Source organism: Amphiprion ocellaris, chromosome 19 (assembly GCF_022539595.1).
Source record: "Amphiprion ocellaris isolate individual 3 ecotype Okinawa chromosome 19, ASM2253959v1, whole genome shotgun sequence".
In the NCBI taxonomy this organism is placed as follows: Eukaryota; Metazoa; Chordata; class Actinopteri; family Pomacentridae; genus Amphiprion; species Amphiprion ocellaris.
The window spans coordinates 9,748,724-9,766,015 of NC_072784.1; the positions used below are offsets into that span (position 1 = coordinate 9,748,724).

The 17,292-nt window shown below is 35.9% G+C and overlaps 1 protein-coding gene across 2 annotated transcripts in view; it reads right to left on the reverse strand.

Annotated features, from left to right (window-relative positions):
* The window catches only part of LOC111562951 (syntaxin-1B), a 60,325-nt gene that overhangs the window by 23,160 nt on the left and 19,873 nt on the right, over positions 1-17,292 (reverse strand). The window contains exons 2-3 of one of the 2 annotated variants that reach the window (XM_023261768.3): positions 10,381-10,455; positions 9,184-9,283 (exon numbers count right to left, since the gene is read on the reverse strand). In XM_023261768.3, coding sequence (XP_023117536.1) covers positions 9,184-9,283; positions 10,381-10,455 — 175 coding nt within the window. Of the gene's footprint in view, positions 1-5,331; positions 5,432-6,529; positions 6,682-9,183; positions 9,284-10,380; positions 10,456-17,292 lie in introns of those variants that run through there. The other variant, XM_055005179.1, reaches the window with a different exon arrangement.

The following is a 17,292-nucleotide window of genomic DNA, read 5'->3' on the forward strand; positions in this document are numbered from 1 at the left end:
AATCATCTAATAAAAAACTAACTTTTAATGATTAAAATGATTTCCTTTTCTTAATTTTTAATGTGTGTAGGTAATCAAACTGACACATTTTTATAAATTCACTGATAGAATTAAACTTGAATTTACCTCCAGTTCCATCTATTAAATAAATAGCAAATATTTGGGCATATTCAGGCAGCTGCGGTGCCAAAAACACTGTAAAATAACAGAAAACTATTCAACTCATAAAAATATAACAATTTTCCTTGATTAAAATACATTTTCTAGCCTTAATTTTACATGCCATCATGCTTATTTTTTTGGCTTTTTATTGTTTATTGAAGGATATTTACATTTAAAAATGATAAAAACACTCATTAAAAAAACTATACATATATATTCTTTTAAAAAGCTACAGTTAAATAGAATAATAAATAAATGCATAAAGATCTAATTTCATATTATACACTGATGAAAATACATTAATTCAACATTTTGGTTGTGAAAATGAATAATTAACTATTCCAGATGTCTGTGATTTAATAAACGAATCTGAGTAAACGTAACAGACTTATCCCTGTTTATTTACAGTATTGATCTGGAATTTAGCAGTTTTATTTATGAAATAAAAAGAAAATATTAGTGAAATTCTGATGAACTTATACATGTATTTTAATGGTATTATTATGTAAAAAAAATAGATTTCTTGTAAAAAAAAAATTTAATGTTTATTTAGAGCAGCACTTTCATCTATTAAATAAAAAGCTAATATTTGGGAAGTTAAGATCAGTTTGTGAATGTGTTTTAAGTTTCTATGTTAAAAATGTAACTTATATTGCATTAGATATATAAATCCACCATCTGTTTCTGTAATTTTAATAGTTTCTTATGAGTGTATTTGAAAGTTATGGAAAAAGGTGGAATATAAAACAGAAAAATTAGGTAAAAAATATTTTTGTGAGAAAACAAAACAGATTTTCATAGCTTTTGTGAAACCGAATGAAGAATGAATTTCTTATTTCAAGAACAAAAAGAATGAAATAAAATAATAAACACAAACAACACAAAATATAACTATAATCCACTTTGAAAAAAATGCAGCAAAACAATTGAAGCAATTTCAGCTGCACCTGTTAAATACAGAACTGTGATTTTTTAAATGTTTTCCACATGAACTTACAGAGAAGCAGCTGAGGATCGTCGCAGGTTTACGTCATGCAGATTAAACAGGCAGCAGAAAACACGAGCACGGAGGAAAAGAAAGAAAACAGGAAGGAAAAGATGGACAACAGAAAATAAAAACATCATTTATCGTCATGCAGAAACAGCAACATGCATAACAAACAGGAAGTCAAATGAAAAGAGACAAACAGGTAAAAATGCTCAGCAGCTAAACAAACTGCTCAAATCATCAGTTAGAAATCAAGCACTGAAGCAAAGTGTTGATTTCAGGTTTAGTACAGTTTAGAAAATGAATAATAAAAGAAATCCATCTTTTATAATAATTTCCTGACTGATGGTTGCAATAAAACAACCACAACGAGATGTAAAGAGATGCAAAATGACGACATAAAGACTCAAAGCTTGCAGAAATACAATTATAATCTCCACAAAAAGACACAAAACTACTACAGAGACACAAAGAGAAGCAAAACTACTACAAAAAAGTACTACAGACACAAGCCTACTACTAAGAGACACAAAAACTACAACAAAGAGACACAAAAACTACAACAAAGAGACACAAAACTACCACAAACACACAAACTACTACAAAGAGACACAAAAACTACAATAAAGAGACACAAAAAACTGCAGACACAAAACTACCACAGACAAAAAACTACCACAAAGACACACAAAACTACTACAAAGAGACACACAACTACTACAAAGAGACACAAAAACGACAAAGAGACACAAAACTACTACAAAGACATGCAGAACTACCACAAAGGCACAAAAAACTACTACAAAGAGACACAAAATGTCCACAAATAAAATCCTAATTGCCACAGAAATGACTCACAGGAGCTTCTTTGGTTCTGATTTTAGATTATGGATTCCAGACAATAGATTATGGATTATTGATCAGAGATGACTGGCAGTGAGGGTCTGTTTTTTACATTATAGATTACTGATCAGATCTGATTAGTGCTGAACTTCTCCGTCCTGCTGCACCTGAACATCTGCAGCTCTGTCGGCTCCAGACTCTGACAGCTGATTGGCCGGCGGCCCGAGTGCTGACACTGAGTCACTGCTGAGTCACGGCGTGATGAGGCTGTGATTCGGAGTCGCTCTCTGGCCGCCTGCCAGCAGGATCACATTTCACTGTGAGCTCTGGGTCGACCGACTGCAGCTCTGTGACACCGATCAGCGCTTCGGTCTGATCCAGTCTGAGTGCAGCAGGCGGAGGGATACGCTGCTGCTAACAGGAAATAGTCCCACAGCGACCTTATGTTCAGGTTAAACACCTGAGAGCCGAAGCTGAGGGAGGATTTATCAGCAGCTGCTCCAGTTAATCACACAGTCCTCCATCTTTGTAGTCCATCTGAAACCTCTTTTGGAGTCATTTTAGGTCTTGTGTTAGGTCTTTGTAGTAGTTGTGTGCCTCTTTGTAGTAATTTTGTGTCTCTGTGGTTGTTTTGTGGCTCTTTGTAATAGTTTTGTGTCTCTTTGTAGAAGTTTTATGTCTCATTATAGTCATTTTGTGTCTCTGTGGTAGTTTTGTATCTCTTGGTCTCTCTTTGCAGTAGTTTTGTTTTTCGTTGTAGTACTTTTGTGTCTCTTTGTGGTAGTTTTGTGTCTCTTTGTGGTAGTTTTGTGCCTCTTTGTAGTAGTTTTATGTCTGTTGGTGGTAGTTTTTGTGTCTCTTTGTAGTAGTTTTGTACCTTGTGGTGGCTTTGTGTCTCTTTGTGGTAGTTTTGTGCCTCTTTGTAGTAGTTTTGCGTCTGTTTGTGGTATTTTTTGTGCATCTTTGTAGTAGTTTCATGTCTCTGTGGTAGTTTTGTGCCTCTTTGTAGTAGTTTTGTGTCTTTTTGTGGTAGTTTTTTTCTGTCTTTTTAGTAGTTTTGTACCTCTTTGTGGTAGCTTTGTGTCTCTTTGTGGTAGTTTCTTGCGTCTTTGTAGTAGTTTTGTGCCTTTTTATAGTACTTTTGTATCTCTTTGTGTTAGTTTTGTGCATCTTTGTAGTAGTTTTGTGCCTCTGTAGTATTTTTTGTCTCTTTGTGGTTGTTTTGTGTCTCTTTGTAGTACTTTTGTGCCTCTTTGTAGTAGTTCTGTATCTCTTTGTGGTAATGTGCCTCTCTTTTTTATTTACCTTGTTTGGTGTCTCTCAGTGAACTTTTTCGCTTTGTTGTGGTACTTTTGTGTTTTTTTTTCAAGGCATTGTCATGCTTTTGTGTCCCCTTCCAATTGTTTTTGTTTCTTATTAGTTGTTTTGTATCTTTTTTGGTCATTTTGTGTCTCTCTGTAGCGTTTATGTCCCTCTCCCTTGTCATTTTGTCTGTTGTGGTTATTTTGTGTCTGTTTTTAGTTGTTTTGTGCTGTTTGTTGTACTTGTGCATACCTTTGTAGTAGTTTCATGTCTCATTGTGGACTTTGTTGCCTTGTTGTGGTCATTTTTCATCATATTGTAGTACCTTTGTGTCTATTTCTGCTCGTTTTGTGTCTCATAGTAGTAGTTTTTCATTAAGTTGTACTTGTTTTATGTCTCTTTTTAGATTATTTTTGCACCTGTTTGTAGTAGTTGTGTGTCTGTTTGTGTGATGGATTTGGGTTTTAGTTTCTGCTTTTGGTTTGTAATTCATTCCTGTGTTATTTTCTGTGCCTGTTGTCCTTTTCCCATTACTTCCTGTTTTATTTTGAAAGTGCTTTAAGGTGGTTTTCCCTCCTTTTGGCTGTTTGTCCCCTTTAGTTTCACCTGAGTCCAGGTTTCCACCTGTTTCTGCTGCTTGTGCTCACCAGGTTTGTGTTTTTCACTTTTTTTTGGATGCTTTCCCCTGGATCGCTGGTAGTAGTTGTGCATCTCTTGTGTGTTGAGTGTTGGGCCTGTTTTTAATACTTTTGGGCTTGTTTGTAGTACTTTGTGTCCCTACCTGCTTGGTTTGTGTCTTTTCACAGTAGTTTGTGTCTGTTTCTAGCAGTGTTGAGCTGTTTGTAGTAGGGGTGTGTCTGTTTGTAGTAGTTAATGTCTGTTTGTAGTACTTAGTGTTTGTAGTAGTTATGACTTTGTTAATAGTAGTTTTGTGTGTCTTTCTGTTTGTTTTGAGCCTGTTGGTAGTCGATTTGTGCTTCTTTATAGTGGTTTTGTGTCTGTTTGCAGTAGTTGGTGTAGTTTGTTTTACTTTTGTGTCTCTTTCCACATGCTTTGTGTCTGTTTGTAATAGTTTTGTGTTTCCATGTAGTGGTTTTGACCCTGATTGTTGTAGTTTTGTGTCTATTTGTAGTAGTGTTGTGCTTCTTTGCAGTAGTTTTGACCTTGTTTGTGGTAGTTTTGAGCTACTTCGTAGTAATTTTGTTGTGTATTTCCTCCAGTGCTGTGAAACTGTATTCAATTGCAGGAAGTTTCAAACACACCTGTAATTCTTCAAAATAAAAGCCTCTGCTGGTGAATGCGATCAGAACAGTAAAATAAAAAGATAAACTTCTACCAAACTCCGGCTGGTTGCTGAGGGATGTTTTTATCTTCTTCCTGTTTGTTTGTTTGTTTGAATCTTTGGCCTGCAGCAGCGTTTAAAGCTCGACTGGTTCGGTCCCTGATGAGCTGCTAAAATATACAAAACCAACAACACACTGGGGACACAACAACACTCTCACTGCTGAGCTTTACCAGAACCATCATCACAACCACTGCAGCTGTGGTTGTGTGTCTCCTAGTGGTTGTTTTCATGGCACTGTGTGAGTTTTGTGGATGTTTTGTGACTCGATGACCTCTGGAAAACATTTTCTGATCGTTGTTGCCGAACGTTCTCCCATTGGTTTCATGGAATGTTCTGAGAACGTTTTATAATGTTTCCTCAGCATCAAGGCTAAATGTTCCACCACAGCTCTGTTGTCCAACACCCTACCCTCACGTTCTCTGGAGAACATTCAGGAAACCTTCTATGTGCTGCTTCAGTGAGTGTCAGGTGACCAACAGCATTTCTGGACTGCTGTGTGTTTGTGTGTCTGTTTGTTTGTGTTTGTGTAACATTAGAGATCAGATCAGATAAACTTTATTGATCCCTCTCTGGGAAAGTTGCATGTTACAGCAGCTGGATGCAAACAAGACGTGTTGTGTTGTGTGTCTGTCTGTCTGTCTGTGTGTTCTTACTTTCATCAGGGTTGTGTGTCTGTGTTGTGTGTTCTTACTTTCGTCAGGGTTGGGTGCGGCCAGGATGGCGCTGTGCTGCTTCTTGACCTGCTCCACGTCCTCCGACAGCTTTTCTATACAGCCTCTGATCTCCTCCACCTGAACGCAACAACACAACAACACAAAGTTCAACACTACAACAACATGACCAATCATAACTCAGTTTTACCAAGATTACATCAGTAAAACCACAGACCGTTCCATGGTTGTTTTGTGTCTTTTTGTAGTTCTTTTGCATCTTTGCAGTTGTTTTGCATCTTTTTGTAGTTTTCTCTTTCTGTATATTTTGCATCTTTTTGTAGTTTATTGTGTCTCTTTATAGTTGTTTTGCATCTCTTATAATTGTTTTGCATTTTTTTGTAGTTGTTTTGCGTATCTTTATAGTTGTTTGGGTCTCTTTGCAATTGTTTTGTGTTATTTTGTGTCTCTTTGTAGTCATTTTCTGTCTACTTGTGGTTGTTTTGTGTCTCTTTTTAGAAGTCTTGCATCTGTGTGTAGTTGATATGTGTCTGTTTGAAGTCACTGTGTTTTTCTGTCATAATTTTGTGCCTTTTTGTTGTTTTGTGTGTCTTTGGGGTCATTTTATGAATGAATGTGAATGTGAACTGTCTCTTTGCAGTTGCTTTAAGTCTCTTGAAGCAGTTTTTTTTGTCTCTGTGAGGTCACTTCCTGTCTCCAGGTGTCTCATTAATGTTACAGAACTTTTGATTTATTTGTCCTAAATCAGAAAGTCTCTGATGAATGTCACAGCTGATGTAGGATTTACATGTGTGTGTTTGTGTTTCAGGTGATCAGCTGACTGCAGCTCTCTGTTCTCCCACCACAGAAGAAGAACCAATAATGCTATTGATCGCTGCTGTCAGCATCCGATCATCTAATCAGCTGTGAACTGCTCAGGTGAGTCTGTTCTGCAGTTACTCAGTTACAGTAAACACACTCAGTGTTTCTTTAGCTGTAGGAGGCACTTCTGATGGAAACACCAAATATATGATGGAGTTTTAGCTTCTAAGAGTTCATGGTTTGTTGATTGTGCTTCCTTGGAATCACCAGAATATGAAAATGTTTGAATTTTAGACATATAAAGACATTTGATGATGTTTTAAATGCATCACATCCTATAATAAAAATAACACAGTCTGGGAAAGGAGGCCAATTTCTGTGTTTTAAATGTAATTCAATGAGGGTTTAAACACTCACCTGTTCGAAGAACTCATCCATGAAGTGGTCCCTGTCCACCTGCACCACCTCCTCATCATCGTCGCTGTCCTTAGCCTGCACACAGGAAACAGCAACTTTAAAAGAGGCTTTCATTTTGAAGCTCCACAACTCTGCAGCCAGATTGCGGCTTGATGGATCTTTAGTCTTTAGTCACTTTGTCTCTTTGTAGTCGCCTTAAATCTCGTTGTAGTCGCTTTACGTCTCTCTAGAGTCGCCTTATGTCTCTTTGTATTGTGTCTCTGTAGTCACTTTACATCTCTTTGTAGTCTTTTATGGCTTTTTCTAGTCGCTTAATGTCTCTTTGTAGTCATTTTATGTGTCTTTGTAGTCAGTTTCTGTCTCATTGTAGTCAGTTTGTGTCTCTTTGTAGTCGATTTCCATCTCTTTGCAGTCTCTTTGTGTCTCTGTTGTCTCTCTGTTGTCTCTTTATGGTCTCTGTAATTGTTCTGTCTTTCTGTAGTCGCTGTATGGCTCTTTGTAGTTGGTTTCTGTGTCTTTGTGGTCAGTTTATGTCTCCTAGTAGTCTCTTTATGTCTTTTTGTAGTCACTGTATGTCTCTGTCGTCTCTTTATAGTCACTTTATGTCTCATTGTAGTCTTTCATGGCTTTTTATAATCTCTTTATGTGTCTTTGTAGTCGCTCTGTGTCTCTTTGTAGTCGCTTTATGTCTCTTGGTAGTCAGTTTACATCTCACAATCACTTTGTCTCTTTGTAGTTGGTTTCTGTCTCTGTGTAGTCAATTTCCGTCTCTTTGTAGTCTCTTTGTCGTCTCTTTATAGTCGCTTTATGCCTCTTTGTACTCACTTTGTCTCTTTGTAGTTAGTTTGTGTCTCTTTGAAGTCACTTTATGTCTCTTTGTAGTCATTTTATGTCGCTGTTGTTGGTTTACATCTCTTTGTAATCATTTAATGTCTCTTTGTGGTCATGTTTGTGTCTTTGTAGTTGCTAATCACTAGGGTATAAACACAATCCTGCAGCAAATTATTTTCTGATTTTTTAATTGATATTGTGTTAATAACAGATTCAAAGAGAGACGAGCTGAAACTATAAAATGTAGGAGGAGCAAAAAGCTGTAAACACACTAAGAAAAACAGCGAGTCCACAGCGGTACATTAAAATACTACAGCTTGATAGGATGCAATAATCCTACAGATTATTTTCCCAGATTAGTCGATAAACAGTCAAAATATTCCAGGATTATTTACACATCTTCAGCAGGCAGAAAAAAACCCCTCAAATTATTCACTTTACCACCTTGAGACACAGAGAAGAAGCAAATCATCAAAGTTAAGAAGCTGGAAGCAGCATCATGTTGTTACTGTCATACAAAAGAACACAACTTCATTTTCAATTAACCTCAATAAACAAGAGACGGCAGTAACCTCGTTAAGGCTGCAGCTCATGATTATTAAAACCAAATTCATTCCAGACTTCTCAAGGCTCTGCTGCCTTAAAATATCATTAAAAACATTAAAAAAAAACAGAAATCTGCACAAAACACATCTTTAACACATCTTTAACTCTATGTTGTTTCAGTTTCCAGTTACAGTGTATGGATTTCTGTTTTTGTATTGATGTGTGTGTCTCTGTGTGTTTTAATGTGCATCCTAGTACACAGTATTATAAATGTAGTATTGCAAAAGTACCAACATGTTCTACCACATATAGTCATATGGTGCAGAAACTTGTTTTTTCTGATGAAATATTCTGATGGAGTATTCTGATGAAGTATTCTGGTGACGTATTGTGATGACATTTTGATTAAGTACTATGATGAAGTGTTCTGATGATGTATTACAATGGAGTATTGTGATGGAGTATTATAATGAAATATTCTGATGAGTTATTATTATAAAGTATTATAATGAAGTATTCTGAAGTATTCTGTCACAATTATATGAGACTGCATGAACAGAGTGCTTTGTGAGAGGGAATCAGAGTGCAGGTGAGCGCTGGGGGATTGTGGGTATTGTAGTCCAAAATGAACTTTATATGTTAAATGACTGACAAACAATCTGAGATTAAATTATAACTTCAGATAAAATGAATTAAAGTTTTCACTGACAGAACATGAAAAAAATAAGTTCAAAAAATATCTGCTGATGTCTTTCCTGAAATCTGACAAACTATATTCTATTTATTATTCAATATTCTAATATTAGCATCAAAACTTGCTGAACTGATCAATTTCTCCTTCATCCAACACTACACAACAACACACAGAAACCTATACACATGCATACATAAAACACACAATAACACACTCTACTCCAAACAAACTTTGCTGTAATATTTAAAAAGTCAGTTTCTGACTTAGAATCTTCAGATTTTCAGTGTTTTCAGTTCAAGGCTACAGCAGAGAATTCTGGGAAACAAAGTCCAGCTGACCATAAAAACACAGCAGCAGAAAATACACATTTAGTTTGAAATAATCACAAATCTGTGTGTTTGTGTTTCTCCTGCACAACTGATCAGTCCAGACAGAAATAGACGATCAGCTGCCTCCATAACCTGGGAAAGTTGCATGTTACAGCAGCTGGATGCAAACAAGACGTGTTGTGTTGTGTGTCTGTCTGTCTGTCTGTGTGTTCTTACTTTCATCAGGGTTGTGTGTCTGTGTTGTGTGTTCTTACTTTCGTCAGGGTTGGGTGCGGCCAGGATGGCGCTGTGCTGCTTCTTGACCTGCTCCACGTCCTCCGACAGCTTTTCTATACAGCCTCTGATCTCCTCCACCTGAACGCAACAACACAACAACACAAAGTTCAACACTACAACAACATGACCAATCATAACTCAGTTTTACCAAGATTACATCAGTAAAACCACAGACCGTTCCATGGTTGTTTTGTGTCTTTTTGTAGTTCTTTTGCATCTTTGCAGTTGTTTTGCATCTTTTTGTAGTTTTCTCTTTCTGTATATTTTGCATCTTTTTGTAGTTTATTGTGTCTCTTTATAGTTGTTTTGCATCTCTTATAATTGTTTTGCATTTTTTTGTAGTTGTTTTGCGTATCTTTATAGTTGTTTGGGTCTCTTTGCAATTGTTTTGTGTTATTTTGTGTCTCTTTGTAGTCATTTTCTGTCTACTTGTGGTTGTTTTGTGTCTCTTTTTAGAAGTCTTGCATCTGTGTGTAGTTGATATGTGTCTGTTTGAAGTCACTGTGTTTTTCTGTCATAATTTTGTGCCTTTTTGTTGTTTTGTGTGTCTTTGGGGTCATTTTATGAATGAATGTGAATGTGAACTGTCTCTTTGCAGTTGCTTTAAGTCTCTTGAAGCAGTTTTTTTGTCTCTGTGAGGTCACTTCCTGTCTCCAGGTGTCTCATTAATGTTACAGAACTTTTGATTTATTTGTCCTAAATCAGAAAGTCTCTGATGAATGTCACAGCTGATGTAGGATTTACATGTGTGTGTTTGTGTTTCAGGTGATCAGCTGACTGCAGCTCTCTGTTCTCCCACCACAGAAGAAGAACCAATAATGCTATTGATCGCTGCTGTCAGCATCCGATCATCTAATCAGCTGTGAACTGCTCAGGTGAGTCTGTTCTGCAGTTACTCAGTTACAGTAAACACACTCAGTGTTTCTTTAGCTGTAGGAGGCACTTCTGATGGAAACACCAAATATATGATGGAGTTTTAGCTTCTAAGAGTTCATGGTTTGTTGATTGTGCTTCCTTGGAATCACCAGAATATGAAAATGTTTGAATTTTAGACATATAAAGACATTTGATGATGTTTTAAATGCATCACATCCTATAATAAAAATAACACAGTCTGGGAAAGGAGGCCAATTTCTGTGTTTTAAATGTAATTCAATGAGGGTTTAAACACTCACCTGTTCGAAGAACTCATCCATGAAGTGGTCCCTGTCCACCTGCACCACCTCCTCATCATCGTCGCTGTCCTTAGCCTGCACACAGGAAACAGCAACTTTAAAAGAGGCTTTCATTTTGAAGCTCCACAACTCTGCAGCCAGATTGCGGCTTGATGGATCTTTAGTCTTTAGTCACTTTGTCTCTTTGTAGTCGCCTTAAATCTCGTTGTAGTCGCTTTACGTCTCTCTAGAGTCGCCTTATGTCTCTTTGTATTGTGTCTCTGTAGTCACTTTACATCTCTTTGTAGTCTTTTATGGCTTTTTCTAGTCGCTTAATGTCTCTTTGTAGTCATTTTATGTGTCTTTGTAGTCAGTTTCTGTCTCATTGTAGTCAGTTTGTGTCTCTTTGTAGTCGATTTCCATCTCTTTGCAGTCTCTTTGTGTCTCTGTTGTCTCTCTGTTGTCTCTTTATGGTCTCTGTAATTGTTCTGTCTTTCTGTAGTCGCTGTATGGCTCTTTGTAGTTGGTTTCTGTGTCTTTGTGGTCAGTTTATGTCTCCTAGTAGTCTCTTTATGTCTTTTTGTAGTCACTGTATGTCTCTGTCGTCTCTTTATAGTCACTTTATGTCTCATTGTAGTCTTTCATGGCTTTTTATAATCTCTTTATGTGTCTTTGTAGTCGCTCTGTGTCTCTTTGTAGTCGCTTTATGTCTCTTGGTAGTCAGTTTACATCTCACAATCACTTTGTCTCTTTGTAGTTGGTTTCTGTCTCTGTGTAGTCAATTTCCGTCTCTTTGTAGTCTCTTTGTCGTCTCTTTATAGTCGCTTTATGCCTCTTTGTACTCACTTTGTCTCTTTGTAGTTAGTTTGTGTCTCTTTGAAGTCACTTTATGTCTCTTTGTAGTCATTTTATGTCGCTGTTGTTGGTTTACATCTCTTTGTAATCATTTAATGTCTCTTTGTGGTCATGTTTGTGTCTTTGTAGTTGCTAATCACTAGGGTATAAACACAATCCTGCAGCAAATTATTTTCTGATTTTTTAATTGATATTGTGTTAATAACAGATTCAAAGAGAGACGAGCTGAAACTATAAAATGTAGGAGGAGCAAAAAGCTGTAAACACACTAAGAAAAACAGCGAGTCCACAGCGGTACATTAAAATACTACAGCTTGATAGGATGCAATAATCCTACAGATTATTTTCCCAGATTAGTCGATAAACAGTCAAAATATTCCAGGATTATTTACACATCTTCAGCAGGCAGAAAAAAACCCCTCAAATTATTCACTTTACCACCTTGAGACACAGAGAAGAAGCAAATCATCAAAGTTAAGAAGCTGGAAGCAGCATCATGTTGTTACTGTCATACAAAAGAACACAACTTCATTTTCAATTAACCTCAATAAACAAGAGACGGCAGTAACCTCGTTAAGGCTGCAGCTCATGATTATTAAAACCAAATTCATTCCAGACTTCTCAAGGCTCTGCTGCCTTAAAATATCATTAAAAACATTAAAAAAAAAACAGAAATCTGCACAAAACACATCTTTAACACATCTTTAACTCTATGTTGTTTCAGTTTCCAGTTACAGTGTATGGATTTCTGTTTTTGTATTGATGTGTGTGTCTCTGTGTGTTTTAATGTGCATCCTAGTACACAGTATTATAAATGTAGTATTGCAAAAGTACCAACATGTTCTACCACATATAGTCATATGGTGCAGAAACTTGTTTTTTCTGATGAAATATTCTGATGGAGTATTCTGATGAAGTATTCTGGTGACGTATTGTGATGACATTTTGATTAAGTACTATGATGAAGTGTTCTGATGATGTATTACAATGGAGTATTGTGATGGAGTATTATCATGAAATATTCTGATGAGTTATTATTATAAAGTATTATAATGAAGTATTCTGAAGTATTCTGTCACAATTATATGAGACTGCATGAACAGAGTGCTTTGTGAGAGGGAATCAGAGTGCAGGTGAGCGCTGGGGGATTGTGGGTATTGTAGTCCAAAATGAACTTTATATGTTAAATGACTGACAAACAATCTGAGATTAAATTATAACTTCAGATAAAATGAATTAAAGTTTTCACTGACAGAACATGAAAAAAATAAGTTCAAAAAATATCTGCTGATGTCTTTCCTGAAATCTGACAAACTATATTCTATTTATTATTCAATATTCTAATATTAGCATCAAAACTTGCTGAACTGATCAATTTCTCCTTCATCCAACACTACACAACAACACACAGAAACCTATACACATGCATACATAAAACACACAATAACACACTCTACTCCGAACAAACTTTGCTGTAATATTTAAAAAGTCAGTTTCTGACTTAGAATCTTCAGATTTTCAGTGTTTTCAGTTCAAGGCTACAGCAGAGAATTCTGGGAAACAAAGTCCAGCTGACCATAAAAACACAGCAGCAGAAAATACACATTTAGTTTGAAATAATCACAAATATGTGTGTTTGTGTTTCTCCTGCACAACTGATCAGTCCAGACAGAAATAGACGATCAGCTGCCTCCATAACCACACACACACACACACACACACACACACACACACACACACACACACACACACACACACACACACACACACACACACACACACACACACACACACACAGCAGTATGAAGCTGCATTTTATTGTTCGAATCATTTATTTATTGATTTATTTTGTAACCAGACTAAAGTTCTTCCTGTTTCTAGATGTTTGGTTCTGTTCTAGTTGACTTTTATCCGCTGGTTTATAGAAATTGTGCTTTAGAGTTCGGTTTAATGAAGCAGTTTATAAGAAAAACAAACATTTCTTGGCTTCACCTCGTTTCATGTGGCTGTTTGTGATTTCTAAGTGTTTAATTGTTAATTAGTTGTTTCTGTTTAAGGCTTTAATGGACTTTAAAAGTCTCACTTTGATTTATAGAGGCTTTTAATTAATTCTGTCAAGTTAAACACCACAAAATGCACACGAGCTGCACTACGTTACCCATGATCATCTGCTGCCACATCCTGACTACATTACCCATGATCCTCTGGTGTCACATCCTGACTACATTACCCATCTCTGCTCAGGTCAGAGGCTGCAAGTTAAAAAACTAAATCTTGACAACAGCTTCCTTCAGCTCTCTGATTGGATGTTTGCTGATGAAATGCATCATGGGAGTCGTAGTTAAACACTCCACATCAGCTGATCAGGTGTGTGTCTCCAGGTGTTTCAGCGTCTCACTGTGAGGTGATGATGATGTCAAGTACACAACAACAGCCTGAGGCCACAACGTCACACAAAGACACAAAAACACACATTTGTTTGAGCCGCTGAGCATGATGGGAAACACTGCTGCTCTCAGGTGATAAGATCCTCCACCAATCAGCTGCTGGCCTCGACAAAAGAAACACACAAACACACACACAGAGACACACACCTGTCAGAGCTTGTAAAGATGGATCAGAGCAGCAGGGGCTGATGGGAAGTATTTCAGCAACACAATGAAGAACAGCATCATAGTTACAGTATTTAAAGTACTGTTGAGTATCAGTTACAGTGTTTAAAGTACTGCTGAGTATCGGTTACAGTATTTGAAGTACTGCTGAGTATCAGTTACAGTACTTGATGATCAGCTGACTTTATTTCCGGTTTCACTTTAATATAAAACTGATTTCACCAATTAAAACTTTATTTTCTGGACATTCGAATCAGAAAATTTGACATTTTTAAGGTATTTTTAGTCTAAAATCTGCTTCATGATTCATCCGGAGCGTCTTTCTCTTTTCATGAATCCGATCTTATTTGTGTGTTTCAGGTTTGTTGAGCGTCTGAGTCGAGTCCCTGAAGGCATCGCGGCGACAGCAGAGGACTCGTCGACCTTCACTGATCTGATCTGTGAGACATCCAGGAGATAGACAGAGCCGCCAGACAGCCAATGCAGCTGCACGTGAGTCAAGTAGCATAAAATACGTGAATAAGATGCACTAAAACTGAAAAAATAAATTCAATAAAGCAAATTAGACTAAGAGGAATAATATGAAATAACATAAGAAAATAAAAAATGCAAATTAAACTAAAATGAATATAATAAACCAATTATTAAAATGTAAATTAACATAAAATCAAATAAAAGAATTTAAAAAACAAGCAAAATGAATATACATAAAAGCCAATGTAAAACAAACAAAAAATTAAATAGAACTAAAATTTTAAACTTATAGAAACAAAAAAATTAAATAAAACCTGTTAAAGCTCAATTAAAATAAAATAAAGATAAAGAGATTTGAGTAGAAAGTAAAAATAAAGATAAAAATGTGTTATTTATTTCACATCTTTGTGCTTAATTTGACTCTTTAAGTATCATCACAATAACATTTCCTTATATGTCACTGTCAGCCTCAACAGCAGCCAATCAGCGTCCTCGCTGTCTTTAAACGGGCCAATCAGAGCCTCTCTGCCTGTTTTCACCACCTATATACATAAATAAATCAATATAAATACATATATAATGTATGTGAGGCTTGATGGATGCAGCTCTGCATGATGAAGACGTTCTTTAATAATTGATGGGACTGAAATGTTCTGCAGCAGAACTGGAACCTTCAGATCTGGACCTGATGGTTCCTCCTGTCGCTGACTAACTGTTGGTCTGCGATCAGCATCTCTGCATGAATGTTTAATCAGCTCTGCAGCACGTCACTCCACCTTCTTCACTCTGATCCAGTGCGTCCTGATGGAGGCAACCTTTGGACTGAGTCACAGGTTCCTCCAGGAAGTAGCCACGGCCCAAAAACCTGAACCTAACTAAGCCTTGACAGCAGCTTCAGCTTTCTGCAAGTCTGTTTACAGTGACTGATTTACCAGCTAGACACAACAACCACAAAGACAGAAAACCATCTAAAGACACAAAATAACCACAATAACATGGCAAATGACCACACAGACACACAGAGCTCTCATGACAAATTTGTCCTGCACTAAACTTTCAGTCTTACGCTAAAGAAACAAACTGGAGTTCCACGTTTGCAGCAATCAAGGACTGAATTATTTTTGGAGATTTTCATAATTATTCATGTGTATTCACATATTATTATATTAAGACATTTACAACTAAAACAAGCTGCAGGAAACAATAGAAATTTAGTTTGTCTGTTGACGTCCTCACTGTTTGGACGTCTGTTTCCGGTCAGACTGAGCATGTGCAGATCACAGCTTTGAAACATGACATTTAAAAATCAGAAATTCTGCAGCACATAGAAATATTTTAGTCAGTAAACTCTTTAATCAGGCAAGGAAGCTCTGAAATAACAAGGACGATGAACCTGACTAATACCTGGATACAGTGGAGGAGGTTAATGAAGTGGAGGAAGTTAATTTATTTCATTTCTATACTTCATCTTTCTCATCCACTTTTATATTTTGTATTTTATCTATGATTTATTTATCATGATTTTAGCTCATAATCTACCTCCATCAGGCCTTAAATCCTCAAATAACGAGATAAATTAATTTAAATATATAGAAATATATGTAACAATGAAAAAATAAACAGAACTAATGATAAAGTAATCAAAAAAATTAATTAGCATTTCACATGCTGTATGAGCAAAGTGACAAATATATATTCTTCAGTATTAAATGATTAAAAATATACTATTAAATTAAAATCAGAAGAACATACAACAGTAAAGTGAACATTTTAGATAAAATTTAATTTCAAAACTACAATTAAATTGTTAAATGTATAAATTTAGAATAAGTAAAGTTCACTATTACATACAAACATAAAATGAAACTATATTTGTGATGAAATATTGATAAAACTAGAACGCTATCAGATGATATGTTTGTTGTCATGGTAATGGAATGTATAAATACTGTTTAAAACTATAGAAATTATATATATAAATCTAATGAAAATATAATTGAGAATAAAAATCATTTTGCTGTTAACAAGACTAATTTGTCATGTGGCTGTGTGGAACATGTTGTCCATCTGTTAGTGTGTTACACGTAAACAAACACGTCTTACTTCGTGTATGTTTGAGATTAAAATCAAACTGCAACCAACTCGACACCAAATGAGAATCAGCAACTGAAGAACTGAATGGAGCCAAAACACAAAACAATATAATTGAAAACAGCCTGATACTGTCTTATTAAATACAATAAAATACAATACGGTACTATACTATATTACACAATAAAATATATGATAGAATATAATGAGTGCAGAAATAAATGTCCCGCAGTCAAACTTAATATCACGACACTAAACTGTAACATAATGCTAAACAATCGGATGCTGAATGACATAACATGATGCTGCACAGCTTGAAAATAATGTTAAATGGCACATTGCAATGCTAAACAACATGCTACACAACGCAATACAATGCTAAACACCATTAAAAGAAGCTACACAATACGATGATAAATAGCATGATAAGAAGCTACACAACTTGATAAAATTCTAAATTGTATGATATGATGCTAAAAGGATGTGATAGGATGTTACAATAATATTATACCAAAAAATTTGATTAGATGCTACACAGCATGATCCAATGCTAAATGGCACCATACAAAGCTAAACTACATGCTACACAATGCAATACAATGCTAAACAACATGATATGATGCTAGACAACACTACATAATGCTAAACTACATGCCACACAACATGCTATGATACTAAATGACATGATACGATACTAAAAAGCATGCTACACACCTTGATACAGTGCTAAATGGCATGATATGATGCCAAACAATGTGGTACGATACTAAAAGGCTTACTACATACCTCAATACAGTGCTAAATGGCATGACATAATGCTACACAGCTTGAAAATAATGCTAAATTGCGCTATGCAATGCTACACAACACATTACAATGCTAAATAGCATGATAAGAAGCT